Source organism: Macrobrachium nipponense, chromosome 1 (genome assembly GCF_015104395.2).
Source record: "Macrobrachium nipponense isolate FS-2020 chromosome 1, ASM1510439v2, whole genome shotgun sequence".
NCBI lineage: Eukaryota > Metazoa > Arthropoda > Malacostraca > Decapoda > Palaemonidae > Macrobrachium > Macrobrachium nipponense.
This window is the reverse complement of record NC_087200.1, coordinates 5,382,113-5,397,378: the sequence shown is the minus strand read 5'-3', so window position 1 is coordinate 5,397,378 and position 15,266 is coordinate 5,382,113. Positions and strand designations below refer to the sequence as shown.

Below are 15,266 nucleotides of genomic sequence, written 5' to 3'. Positions count from 1 at the left end.
TTGATGTTTGAAGCAACAAACTGAATTCCTCCAGTACAAAACTGGCCATCAGTTCATATAATGTTTGCTAATGTTTCCTCCTCCCTGTCTCACCAATCTAGTAGCCTCGTTTGTAGTCTGCAGAATTGAGAAAATGATTGATTGGTAATGGTTGTTCCATAAGAGTTGTTTTTTCTGTGCATCAAATAAAAGACTTGAGTATAGGATGAGTTTCTATGAAAAGGCTAGTTTTGTGATATGAAGACTGTTCATTGCAGGTTCAGTCTCTTGTGACTTGCTACTAATTTCCACTATATGTAGTTGAAATCCATCATATCCGTTTCAAGCTACCTGTATTGGATTGCGATTATATTTTGCCTTTAATTGTCCCTTTCCGTGATAGTTAAGGAAGTCTTTCTAGTACTACTTGGGAAATGTTACATGCTGTATGCTCATCAAATTAAATTGTTCTTTTTCAGTGTATTATTTTTGTAGTAATATTTTTTTAATGAAATTGATGAAAGTAACATGAATCCAATAATACAACTGGAAATTTCATACAGAATAAACATAAAACTTACCATATTTGTAAATATATTGTACAGTACAGTACATTACTGTCACAGTGTTGCATGCTTCATGTTAATGCTTTATACTATAATATTTTTGGACCTCAGTTACACTAAATTAGTTGTAAAGATAAAAAATGCATTGATAACATTAAAAGCTTGGCATGCATGATAATTTGTTATAATGGCTGCTATTTATATGTTGTAAGAAACACACGGCTTCTTTTAGTGTTTATTTTTCTTTTCTTTTCAGTTGATGGTTGCTTTGATATTAACACGTTTACAGGTACCTGAATGTAAAGTACTGTACTTTACAGTGCAGTATTGCCTCTATGGTATTTGTTATGTATTGTTTGTTGAGAATTCATTATGGTGGTGGGGTAAAATATTTTTTTAACTTATCTTTGTAAACTATAATGTACGTATCTTTAGTTTATTATCCTGAGAGAAAATTATTTGTTAAGAGCAGACCATCTTTTAAATAATTGGTCAGTTACAAAAAACTTAATTGCATCTGTTGAAGAATAAGATTATTTATATGCCTTTCTGAAGACACTTTAACTCCTGGTAATTGGGTATCATTCCTGAAAAGAATTATTGGTTGATTTATAATCCAGTAGTGCATCTTAATACAATTTTTTAAGCTGGGAAATCTGGAAAAGATGCAAAATGGACCATATCTATTAGATGAAAATGAAGAAATTAAAGTTAAAAGAAAGATAAAACTAGAACAATTGGCAATATTTTGAAAATCTGAATGAGAGTAGTGAACAGATTGGGAAGAGACTGACGTGGTAGAAGGACTAGTAGAAAATTATAACAGATAAAGAAGCAAAATGGGGCCCTTGAGGTGATGAAAAATGGAAAATCATAAAATCATTAGTTATAACAATGTGCTGAAAATGCAGCAGTACATATTAATAAACAGCTGCGATCATAGTGGAAGATGGTAGGTAGATCCAGGTCACAGCATATGACCCAGGTATAGCATTAGGATTGTTTTCAAAGATGATTCAGTAACAGCTGAAGGTAGCTAAGGGTGGGTTACTCCATGTATGAAAGCTTAGGTTCATATGCTAGGAAGAATACAAATTCATTTTAATTTGGTATATTTCTATGTCCTTAAAATAATGATGGAAGGTGGGCTAGTTGTGTACAGACAAAAATGGAACAATTACAGTTGAAGAATAGACTACAATAATTGTGGTAGTATTTTTAAAATCTGAATATCAAAAACAGACTGGAGATGTTGGGGGTGGTTGGGGGTGAGGAAAAGTGAAAAGTCCTAAGACTGTTGGGTTAAACAAATGAGGTTAAACAAGTGCTTTGCTTAAAGTATTTGGGTAGATGGTCATTGATTACCCAACCAAAATTTATGAAAACTAAGGGAAAAATAGGACCAAGAAAGGGGAGAAAAACTATGACTAACAACATACTGTATAAGGAAAAATAGAAAAGACTACATATGAAATTGCAATGGAATGAAATTGCTCAACCAAGCTCTGAAATTATTGGAGAAGATGGTGCGGTTAAGGCTGAGAAAAATCTTCAAAGTAAATAGTTCTTATCATATGTTCCTTCCTTAGAAGTTAACAGCAAAAGCAGACAATAGTAAAGCAATTACAGGGAAAATCCCTTGCGAAGAGGAAAAGATTATATTATGTAATTATTTTGGGGTCTTTAGATTGCTATTACAAAGGTAGAGGGTACCAGAAAGACTTAGGGACTAGTGGTGTTACTGCACCATAACACAATCTTTAAAGACATTGATATGTGTATTGGATTAATCAAGAGATCAGTGTTGTCTATCAAGTTTTGGTGCTAAACCCTTTGCTGTTTATGATAGCATTGGAGGTACAACAGTGCATAAATTGAGGGACCTAGGAGCTGCTATATGCAGATGACCGTGTTAACAGGAGAATCATTTGATAGGTGATATAAATAATTTGATGGAAAATTGAACTAGAGAGAAGAGTATGAATTAATATGAGGAAAAAAAATTCATGGTGGATGCAAAGGATTCAATGTAAATGTTATGCAAGAAGAGTACTTGTGTCAATGTTGTGAAAAAGTATTAAAACAAACTTCAGCACTGTGTAACATTTTGTTTCACAATAGATATAGAGGATTGCAAAATATTCTTAGAGAGATTTTCGATGGCAGAAATGTGTAAGAGCAATTGAGGAAGAACTGGAAGTGGAAAAACATGTGATTAAATGGCAGGTTGTAGAAGAAGTAGAACATTTGTTACCTCTGGGGTATACTGGACTATAAAGTAGGTACTGAGGACAATGAGATTGTAGCAACAGTTAGGATGGAATGGGATATCCAATCAGTGAATAGTGAAAAGACTTCTGATGTATGTATAAGACCTCTACTACTAGGCTGCAGAAACATGGTCACAAACAAAGAAAGTACATAAAATGGTTTTATGGAGTTTTATGGATAGGGGCCTCTAAAGGACTTGTTAGCTCATCCAAGGTGTGGATGTACTAAAATTAATGGACACAGTGCATTGGAAAGATCAAATTACAAATGTGTTAGTGACAGGGAGACTGTGCTATCTAGCAGCGGGAAAATAGACAGAGGTCTGAGAGATTGCATTATGCTTGACATGTCAAGAAAAGTTTGAGTTAATCAGAAAAAGCAGTAGATGCATCATAATAGTAGGACAAAGAATTCTAGAAAGGTCCAGGAAATCTTGGAAAAGGCTATAGTTAAAGACCTTGATCAGATGGGAATTCAGCAGTAATTGCTCATAACAGAAAAATGTGGTGACTGTACCCTTTATGACATTCCTAAGGTTATAGAGGTAAAAACTTGTGTAAAAAATGTGATGATAATTATAATAGACTATATATCATGGCTTCAATATAGGGATAATTTCAGTAAAATATTAATCACATGACTTGATATTCATTCAGGTTAGTATCAGGTAGGTAGTAATAGTTTTAGGATATTATGGACTTTGGGGCTTTGTTTGTCAGTTATAAACTGCTGAGTCCAAACATGGTAGATAAAATGTTTCCTGAGCCAAGTCATGCCTCATTATTCATTGACATCTTGAATTGCTCATAGTTGCCATTTGCATTTTACCTAGAAGTTTTATGTTTTTTCAAATGTACCTCTGCATGTCTTGTTTTAGTTACGGAAATGTATTTAGCATGCAATTTAGTATGAGTTTGCAAAGGATACACAGCTATTTTGTGTATGTACTGTAGTATACTATGTGTATGTACGTACTGTATTTTATGGCATCAAAGACGTTACAGGCTCAATGTCATGCCTCACTTTTGACTAGCAAAATTTTTTGGAAAAAAAAATATATAAAACTTAGGTGACTTAGTGACATATAGATCCTGTTAACTGCTTAGTCTGCATTTTTCTTTTTCCTGTATGTAGATATGGTAAGTTTACACCCAGAGTTTAGACATAAACAGCCTTCATGTAGGTACCAACAGTAAAACTACCTATTAAAATGTTCCAGTTCACCAAGTCACTATTTGGCCCCACTGTGGTTTGTACCTTCACTGGAGTATATCTATACTACTATAACCAATAATAATAATAATCTGTGGGTTTAGAATAAAAAACACTGTATAGTTTGAGTTGGTGACATTGCCATGGTTTTGTTTTGGTTATCGCCCTATTAATATTTGCTTGTCTCGATGAGTTGAAGTGCTGTGACTTGAGCTGATAATTGCTGATTTTTCTTTCATGCATTTTAAAAATTATAATTTGATTTTCCAGGTTTATTGATTATAATATTTATAAGTGTTCTGAAATAACCATATCAGCTAACTGAAAACTTGAACAGATCACCAAGTAATGTAAACAATATAAGTTTCGAGCTTTGTTTCTATAGAAATTTCCTTTGCCAACACCATCCCTGGATGGATGGGGTACAGATAGTTTAGTATTTTTAATCTCAGACAAAGGAATGGTATATGAAATATAGATACTACTGCATAAGATTTTATTATAGTTATTGAACAGTTCAGTCAGTTTTCAAAACATGAAAATCTTTTGTACTTTATTACATGAACATGACACCCCAAACTGAACAGAATAAAAAACATGAAAATAAGAAAGAAAATACTGATACTGCCTGTACATAATAAAAAAAACTTGAATTAAAGACTCCTTATGCTGATGCAGTGTGCTTAATTTTAACACATCTGGAAATAGCAAAACTATTATGGCACTGGGCAAAACGATGGCAGTTTTGTGTATTTTTCTGAGTTTTTGAACCCCTTTTTATAGATCCAAATTTTTGCTTTCTTATGTTCTTTATAATATGAAGTTTTCTGTTTAGAACTGTGGAAACCAATTGTTACCTTTTGGTGTTACTTACTGAAAGCAACATATTTCATCATAAACATCTGAACACAACCAAAACAAATGGTTAATGGGTGTTTGATTATGATTGTCTTACTAGGCTATACATATTAAGATTTACGGGTAAACCCTGTTAACAATCATGTTCCCAAGTCAGAGGTCATTTGAATGGAGTGAAAATAATAGTACTGTACATTGATATACATGTTGCATGTTACTATAGCCTGTTGACTCTTCTATGATAATGTACAGAGATGGGAATGAATCTTTGTGACAGGCTACATATGTTTTTACTGTTTTGATAATACTTTTATTTATTTTTTAGTATAGTTATACACTTCATCCAGGTGTCATATTCAGTAATTATGGTAACTGTTTAGTAAAATATAACCTTCCTCAGGGATCATGATAGGCCTATAAAAAACTCAGTCTTCAGCATCTTTGACCTTATAATTTCCAACTTATTTTAGAAAAAATAGCGTCTTTGACACTACAAAATATGGTAATTTACAGTCGTCACAATAAGTTGCAAAAATTCATCGTAATTTGTGATTTTGGGAAATTTGTACATATTGCAAATACGTACCTATAAATTTTCGTCTTTGCACCAGATTACAAAGCTCAGTTTGGCTATATAATTTTTTGTCTGTTTTGCGTGGCTTGCCATGTTGATAAAAAAAAATTCATCATTCATGATTTTATCTTGGAAAAATTGCATTGAATATACATTTTCTTGATAACACTAGATATAAAAACTCATTTGTTCATATACAAAACAAACCTTCGGTCTTAACATTAGGATATATACTAGCGCCAGCTGGATATCCGTAGAATTAATAAAAAAACTTGTTTGTTTGATTCAGGGACTATTGGCACCTGTACCTGGTCATGGGGTATTGGTAGCTCCTACAATGCCCTGGGCATCCTGTGACCTATAAGTTACCTTCCTACTGCCTTTAAGAGAGGACGTGCTTACTCTCTATCTCTTTAAAGCTGGTTTATGTTACCAATTTTTTCATATCTTTCCTTGTTACCTTTCTTTGGTTGAATTCAGTGTGTGTTTGTTCTGTTAGGTTTGTGTAAGTTGTGAGGTCATGGAGAATTTTGCCTCACCAAAGGAACTTTCTTTGGGATCTCGCAAGAGGCAAAGGAAATACCCTGGAGTGAGTGGTTTTCCTTGTTAGAGATTCTTAACATCGGTATCTCTGGATCTTCACCCAACGTGTAGTAGGTGCAGAGTGAATGTATGTACTATTACCAATCCTTGTTCAGTTTGTCGCAGTTGGTTGTGGGAACAATGGAAGAAGTTTTATGGAAAATTTCAGTACAAAAGAAAGACGCCACCATCTTGGGATGACTAAGCATCTTCAGCTTCTTTTTGTATTAGCTATACATCAGACTGTTCCATATGTTTCTTCACCTGGTTTTGATGTTTCTCATACCCTTTCAGTTTCTGCTAATGATTTGGTATTGGAAACACTAGGAGGGGTTTTGAGAATTATGTACATAATTACACTCCTTCATTCTTGGCAGGAAGTGGGGGAGCATCTCCGTCTTTGTCCCATGTTTCAGCCGCCGATGTGCAGAGGATGGAAGGAATGTGGTTGGCGTTAGGCCTATCAGACGTACCAACCTTGGAGGGGTTGTTATCCCACAATATGACTTCACGCTTCCCTCTGGGTCCTCTGACTATGAGTGTCCCTCATCCACCTGGTCTGCAGTGTATGGGGACGAACTCTACGGCAATGGCAATGGCGCCGATGTTTCCATCAACTCATAATTTTGGAAGCAGTTATGCGGCACACCCAGGGATACCAGCAGTAGCTACACAGCATTTCCCATCAAGCATGGTGATGTCACAACCCACGCCATCAGTGATGTCACAAACTGACACGGCATCCACTGTGACGTCACAGCCTACTGCCTGTCTCACATCCTCATTGCCTCCAGATGCGAATACGCTTTCACTCTGTAGCACAAACATTTATGAAGTTGCAAGCTTTAGAAGAGAAGATAGATAAGAAAGACCAAAGGAAAAGATATCAAGTCTTCTTCTTCGTAGTCTTCTAGTTCAACGTCATCGCAAGGCTCGATGACATAACTGCGTGCACCAGTCAAGCGTTGGAGGATAAGGGACTTCGTGGCTGATCCTTGTGCCAAGAGGAGATGATTAAACTCTTCTTCATCCTCGAGCCAGGACTGTCACATCCCTGTCAAAAACAAAGTGAAGGCAGTGGCTGATATAGGTAACGACAATGACGGCCGTCATTTAGATACGTCGGCACAGCCGAAAGGTTTGACGGACACTGGAATGGAACGGGCTGAGAGAACAATGTCAACGGTGATGAAAAAGCAGTTCGTGGATACACCACTGCTGTTGAGGAAATAAAACAGTGAGTGGACATCAATCTGCAAAGAACAGAGAACATATACCAGTTTCTCCTGTAAGACCTTTTAAAATAAGGAGGAGGGATGGTAAAGCTCCCATTTATAGGTCGAATAATAAAAGAGTTGGTAACCTCCCTGGATACACTGATGGAAGGGGTGGCTCCCCTTGGTACCAGATGATCAAGGTGAACTTCCCCAACGGCCGTGGGAAATGATAGCCCAACGACCATTGAGAATAATAATAGAAACGGAGAGGAAGCTAATTTTACTTCACAGGAGCAGTCATCCTGGAGGAATAGACGGGGTTCTCGCTCTAGATCGAGGAGCATGGAAAGATTTTGGCGTTTGCATTTTCCTGGTGGCTATTCAAGATCAAATCAACAACGGCTGTCGGAGATCAAAGATGCTGCGGTCGCAAGGTTGTACTGCCATGAATCACACGGACGTTTGTCAGCCGATAGGAGTGAACTAACTTTGTCTGCATTTAAACAGAATGCGTTGAAAACTGAGGAAGGGGAGAATCAGGATTTTCTGGCTTTGTATGCAGAGGCAATTGCCTTTGTTCATCAATTCAATATCTTCTCAAAGAGGTCTGAAACCCCTTCCAGTATAGCTCCTATGGGAATTGAATTACCATGCTTAACTCATGCAGTCTGTGTCACAACTTGTTGATGCACGGATTTCGGGAAGGGATAATTCTTTAAGATGAAACTGATCATTCAAGTTCCTTCCCCCACCACTACTGAGACATAGGAAATTTGCAACACCTGTTATTCCATTACTAACGAGACAAAACAACCCAGATGTGGTGAGATTAAAACCTGGATTAACCATGGATCAGGTGAAGATGAAATGCCCATCACTGACTTGTCAGGAAGCTGCTAGATTGAAGGCAACGGCTTCTTGGTTAGACCTTTGGTCAACAGCGGTAGCCTGAGATTACATCCTCAGTGTCAACCAGGAGATTAGTAGATGAAACAATGTTTATCAGATTGCTTCAATGTGGTTCAAAAGCAATTTCATATTTGACAAATTTAAATGACAATGTATAGGCTAAATTTCCTGTTGATGAGGAGAGATGCAGCATTAGCTAGATTAAGCCATACTATAGATTTGGATTCCTTATTAGCTATTCGGAATGGGGATATCTTAGTCGCAATTGCTGTTTCCAAATGGTATACTAGAAGCTGCAATTGGTAGAAGAATTATGAATACTAATGATAGGTTACTCCAACAGGCAGATAATAAAGCATCTGGAAGCCATTCTGATTCTAGTGAAGAAAGACAACAATAACAAACTCCACAAAAGAGACCAGTGAGACATAATCCCTCCCCTAGGTCTGCAAGACCCTCATCTCCAAAGAAGAAATTATCTCGTCGGCCCTTTCACAATAGACCCAATCGAGGAAAGGGGATTAGGGGCAGAGGGAGAGACTCAAGACTTTTAATAGACTTGGGCACCTCTCACCACTCAGTCACATCAGTGGGGGGATGCCTATCAAATCATTAGAGGGTGTGGCAGAGATTCAGAGTGGACCAGTGGGTAGTAAATGTACTCAGAGTTTGGTATCTGATCACATTCAACTTTACTCCCCCCCCCGACAGAACCACCATTACCACCCTCTCTTACTATCAGGGATCTCAGAAATTCCTTACCTGCAAGTGAAGATGATGATGGAGAAGGGAGCTGTAGAGCAAGTAACGCTCCCTAACTGCGGATTTTACAGCTGCATTATCCTTGTCCCAAGGCCAATGGAGATTGAAGGACAGTTATAGATCTGTCAATATTGAATCTGTTTATAAGGAAACAAGATTCAAAATGGAGACCCCTGAGACAGTTCTAGCAGCAATCAGCGACAAGGATTTTATGCTGACAATAAATTTGAAGGATGCTTACTTCCAGTTCCCAATCCATTTCCAGGAAGTTTTTCCACTTCAGTCTTGCAGAGAAGGTTTTCTAATTCAATGTTCTGTGTTTTGGATTGACAACATCTCAAGTATTTACAAGAGTAATTCACTCTCAAGTCAACATGGGCGCATGCTCGGGATCAGGTTAATAAGATACCTTGACGACTGGCTGGTAATAGCAAACTCCCGAGAAAAATTATTATAGGACAGGCATATCCTTCTCCAGTTTTGTCACAGCTTAGGCTTTGTGATAAATCAGAAGTTGAGTTTGGACCCCAGTCAGAGGTTGGTGTACTTAGGTATGATTATAGATAAAGTAAAGGCCAAAGCTTTTCCTTCAGAACAGAGTGTAGAGAAATACAAACAAGTAGTGAATGTTTTCCTAGGAAACACAACCAGCAAAGCAGTGACAAGTAGTCCTAGGAATCCTAAATTCCTTGGAGAAGTTAGTGCCACACAGGAGACTACATCTTAGGTCCTTACAATAGAGGTTGAAAGAGTTTTGGTCACCAACTGTAGACACCCATACAAGCACATTCCCTTGTCGACAGAGGTGAGAAAAGATGTACGGTGGTGGTTGCAGGACAGCAATCTGACTGTGGTAGTTCCCCTTCAGCAACCCTCTCCGGATCTCCTGCTGTTCTCTGATGCGTCGCTCGAAGGTTGGGGTGCTCACATGCAGGAACTAATGATGTCTGGGAAGTGGAATCACAAGGACAGGGAGCTCCATATAAATGTGCTAGAATTAAAAGCAGCTTTTCTAGCACTACAGGAGTTCAGGGAGAGAGTGAAGGAACAATCATTGGTATTGATGTCAGACAACACCACAGTAGTAGCTTATGTATACAAGCAAGGACTGGTATCTTATCAGTTATACCTGGTGACAGTTCTACTTCATCAGTGGCCTGTAGAGAACTTAGTAGACATCAGGGCCAGATATATTCCAGGGAGAAGGAACGTAGTAGCAAACAAATTGAGCCGCAGGGACCAGATTCTAGGAACGGAGTGGTCCTTACATCAGGAAGTGGTAGACAGAATGTTCATCTTCTGAGAAAGTCCAATCATAGACCTGTTTTCAACTAAGTACAACAAAAAGTTGGAGGTATATTGTCCAGTAGTCCCAGACATGGAAGCAATAGTAGAAGATGCTCTACAATATCCATGGGACAATCTGGATGTATGTATATGCATTTCCTCCATTTTGCCTGATCCGTCACATTCTAAACAAGGTGATGTGGTCTCAGAATCTCAAGATGATTGGTAGCCCCATTGTGGCAGAAGGCAGAATGGTTCCCAGACCTGTTGAAACATCTTAATAGATGTTCTGAGAGAACTGCCTCCCTGAAACAACCTACAGTGTCAACCACATATAGAGAGGTACCACCAGTCGGTGTAGTCCCTATCACTTCACAGGTGGAGACTGTCAAGTGCCTCCTGCAAGTGAGAGGCTTTTCTCAGAAGACAGCATCACAGATGGCAGGATATATCAGAAGGTCATCGACAGCTGTGTACTAGGGAAAATGATCTGTGTACTGTGATTGGTGTCGTAGAGGGAGTCTTTCTCCACTCACAACCATTATTCAATAATTTGCGGATTTTCTTGTATATCTCGGAACAGAAAAACTCCTTTCTGTATCTGCCATAAAGGGGTACAGGGCTGCACTAGCTTCGATTCTGTGAATGAAAAGCGTGGACATTTCCTCTTCATGGGAAATGTCTATGTTAATGAAGAGTTTTGAGCAGTCCTGTTCCCTGAAGGAACTAAAAGCTCCCAATTGGGATTTAACCATGGTACTGAGTAGCCTGACAAAACCCCCATATGAACCATTGCGACAGGCCACAGATAGAAGCTTGACCCTGAAAGCAGTCTTCTTGTTGGCTCTGGCCTTGACCAAAAGGGTAGGGGAGCTACATGGTCTGTCATATTTGGTGAAGCATTCCAGAGGTTGGAAGTCTATGGTCTTTGAATTTATTCCAGAATTCGTGGCCAAAACTCAAAACCCAACAGTAGTAGATGACAGATTTGCCTCCTTTTCGATAACTCCTTTGGGAGAATTTGTGGATGATGACCCTGAAGAAAGGTTATGTCCTGTCAGGCTACTATGAGCATACTTAAAAAGAACTCTGCATCTCAGACCGGGATGTCGAAGGCTTTTTGTGAGTACAGGATGGGCCAAGAATAAAATATCGTTTTGCTTGAGGGAAACGATCAGGAATGCATGTTTGACAGAAGCTGGAGTACCAAATAACCTTGGGAGAACTAGAGCTCATGACATCAAGAAAAGTATGTCAGTGGAGAGGATTTTGAAGGGTGTGGCCAAGCAACTTTCACTTCCTTTTATTTAAAAGATGTTGCCCATAGATCCTTGGACACTATTTTTAATTTTATTTTTTTGTTTATGTTTTTTTTCTTGGATCTGGTGGTGGCTGCTCAGCAAGTAGTATAGCTCATCCAGTACCCCTGGTGGGTCAGTTAGTATCTGGACTAAGAGGAAGGTATGAAAGTAGAGTGAATGAGATGACTGGTCTCCTCTTTCCTACATTTTCTATCTACTTCTTTACCTACGGGCAGTAAGAGGGAGAATACCATCATAAGCTGGAACGGTCTAGGTACAGGTGAGCGAGACAGCCATGCTGTTAAGGTAATCAATAGCATATGATGCTTTTCAGTATCAACACACCCCTCTCAGTAGCAGGGAGAGATTTTGGGGGGGGGATAATAAATCCACATACAGGGACTGTAGTTTCTTATGAGAACAGATAACACTCCATCTTCCGTAAATGCTATAAGCTATGGTATTGTATGAAACACCCAGAGAGGGAAACCAGTGGATTCTCATTTATCTTTGGTTCTGAGGTTGTAATCCATTGGTTCCGAGTTATTGTCTTAGAATATAGTTATTTGGAAATGGATGAAAGGTGGCAAACTCCCAGTCAGTTAAAGAGACTTACCTCTCACCAATAAGTAAGTCTATCCGAATGTTAAGACCAAATGTTTGTTTCGTATATGAACAAATGACAAATTTTTAATCAATTTGTATTTTTCATAACTAACAAACCTGAGGTCTTAACATATAAAGGCCCACCTCGAACCACCCCTCTAACAGTCTAAACTGGGTTGGAAGAGTAACTGATAGGTCACAGGATGCCAGGGGCATTGTGGGAGCTACCAATAAATACCCTTTGACCAGTTACAGATGCCAATAGTCCTTGAATTACACTTTTTTTTTTTTTATTAATTCTACCGGATTTCCAGCTGACGCTAGTATATATCCTAATGTTAAGACCTCAGGTTTGTTAGTTATGAAAAATACAAATTGATGAAAATTTTTCATTTTTGCAATACTATAATTTTTCATTTGTCTCTGGTTTTTGCATGGCTTCCTGTGCTGTTGATAACTTTTTTTTTATAGACTATAAGTAGTTATTGTGGGGTACCTGATTGAAGTATATTCCACATTGGTTAAGAAGCTTAAAATGTATCTTATGTATAATTGATATACATAATTTGAAAAGCACTGAAAAATGGAATATTACTTTTCTCACTGTGGTTGCATTGATCACTTTAGACTTGTTCATTTATATTTAACAGAGCGGGAGACAGTCCACTTCAATTCCCATCATGTTTCAAAAGCTGATTCTCAGTCACCACTTAATCAACTGGATCCAGTTGATAAAGCAGAAGATCTTCCCAAGGCTGACCCGGCAGTGTTTAATCGGTTTGTTTCATAATTTTTATTATGTTTTGATTTTACTTTTCATGGTACTTGAGATGAGAAATCCTTATTCAGACAAGTGAATTAGTTTTCATTTTCTGGAAAAGCCATTACCTTATACTATAGCCTTATACATGTGCAGAAGTAATGACCATGTGGCATAATAATGAAAACTTACTCTGGCAGTGTTAGAGATCCCCTCTAGTTTGGCAAGAGCTCAGCATCTCCCACATTATACCCATATTAAGACAGAGTAGATAATTTTTAAAAAGTGCTTTGGACTATCATTGTGCAAAGTTAATGTTGCAGCCTTATTTATAAAAATCACATAGATATAAATAGGTTTTGTGCCATTCTCTTAAGTTTACCTTATGTTCTAACACATTAGTCAATCCCAGTTTATCACCTTGTAAGGTTACTGTATCCCCAAATTCTGCCAAGAGCTCGCTTACCGCTTCAACATGCTCACTATAATCCGCATTAGCTAAATGTTCTCTAAATATTCACTTCCTCACTTGCATTTCTGCCTCTGAAATCTCAGATTTCCCCTCTACAATAGCCACTGAACCATTGTCATTACTCCAATCTTGGAGATCTACCACATATGTATTCCTTTGGTATTTCCTAACTGTATCATTACAGTTCAATAATTCTAACTATGTAACACCAGTGTTTGATACACTGTTCACTGATGCTGTGCTAATAATCCTCCTTAGTTTCTCGCTACCCTCAATTACACACACATCCGCGGGTTTTCTCACTTCCCTCAACTTGACTTTCACCATCGTCTTTGAAACTGGCATTAACACAACATCCTCTGGTAAAACACCTTTATATTTGTGGTTAGTACCTCCATGTTCCACAATCCCATAAACATCACCACATATAGGTCTCATTACATCAACCCCATTGTTAGTATCAGTAATAATATCAATATTAGTATCAGCATCACCCTCCATAATGCCATTATCAAATTCACCAAAATTGTTACCACCATGGCCCCCAATATCTCGCATAACATCACCACAGTTATTCCCCGTATCATCAATGTGTGTTTTGATATTACCACTCCCCATATCTCCAGTATCATCACCATTAGCATTGCTAAACACATCACCTTTTTCAATAATCTCCATATCCTCAGTTCTAATCACGTCCTCATAAGGAAGAAAAACACCAGGTATTACAACAGTTTTACCATTAACACCCGCATGGATCGAAATCTTGTATCCTACATGCAGCAAAAGTCTGTTGCCCAAAGCAACCCCTTTTATAACCAAAAATGGTTCTATTAACACTGTCACGGAGAGTAAACCATATTTGAACACAACCCAGGGTGTTTAATCTATGGGCTTGCACATCACACACCGTCTCCATTGAGAGTTTCAAATGGTAATGGGAGAACATGGTATGATACAAAATGTTATCCATCAAATTTATGCTCACGCCAGTATCAATAAATACTGGGATATCAATGTCCTCCAATGTTCCATAAACTATAGGCCTGGGCTCGGGGGCGTCCCCCACGAGACCACAATGGCATGTACAAATCATCTGTCCCTTTTTTGTTGATCAGCCTACCATAACTTTCGCTGATCCCTTTGCCCTCTTAAGTGACCTGCCTGGGAAGTTCTTGTATTATAACTCCCAGAACTTTGAGGTGTAGGTCTTGCATCTTTCCGTATCTGAGACGGACAAGATTGCCATTAGTTATCCACACACTTACACATTCCACAATATTTAACTCTACACATTTTCTTTGGGTGCTCTGGTTTATTACAATTGTAGCAACGCAACTGATGTTACCTTTGATCGATCGATCTTCTATTATATTCAACTTTTGCACACAAACAGGGAGAAGAAAATTCTGTCTCTTTGCAATGTATTTCTTGGGGTGGTTCCATTAAAAAATGTACTATGTATAGTGGGACATTTAGACATATGTTTCTGAATTTGGGCGTAACTTAATTCTTCATCTGATGTAGGTTCAATCTTTTCATCAAAACTATCCACTATTGCATCTGGTACGTCATGCAATAACATCGCAAAATGTTTATGTAAATTGTCAAGTGAGACACTACTCCCTTTAACCCACTTAGAGGTTTCCAATTTTTGTATCCATTCTCCCGCTGAGTCATAAGGTTTTGAGCTATGTTCGATGTGGCTAGTTGTCTTTCCGTATTTTATATAACCCTCTTAGATCTCTCACCATATCCCCGTGTTCCTTTGAGCCATAAGCTGCTCTTAATAATGCTTGTAAATCAGCGCATGACCGACATTTTGCATATTGAAAGCTCTGGCAATGGAAGGAAAGATCACCCTTATTGAAATCCAACAAAGCTTTTACCTCTCTGAATGCCTCTACATC

General features: G+C 38.1%; 1 protein-coding gene across 1 annotated transcript in view; it reads left to right on the top strand.

Annotated features, from left to right (window-relative positions):
* Nucleotides 1-15,266, top strand: part of LOC135219102 (inositol-tetrakisphosphate 1-kinase-like) — a gene marked incomplete in the record, with an annotated part of 218,677 nt that overhangs the window by 156,853 nt on the left and 46,558 nt on the right. Inside the window, 1 exon segment of the mRNA XM_064255543.1 lies at nt 12,775-12,901. Coding sequence (XP_064111613.1) covers nt 12,775-12,901 — 127 coding nt within the window.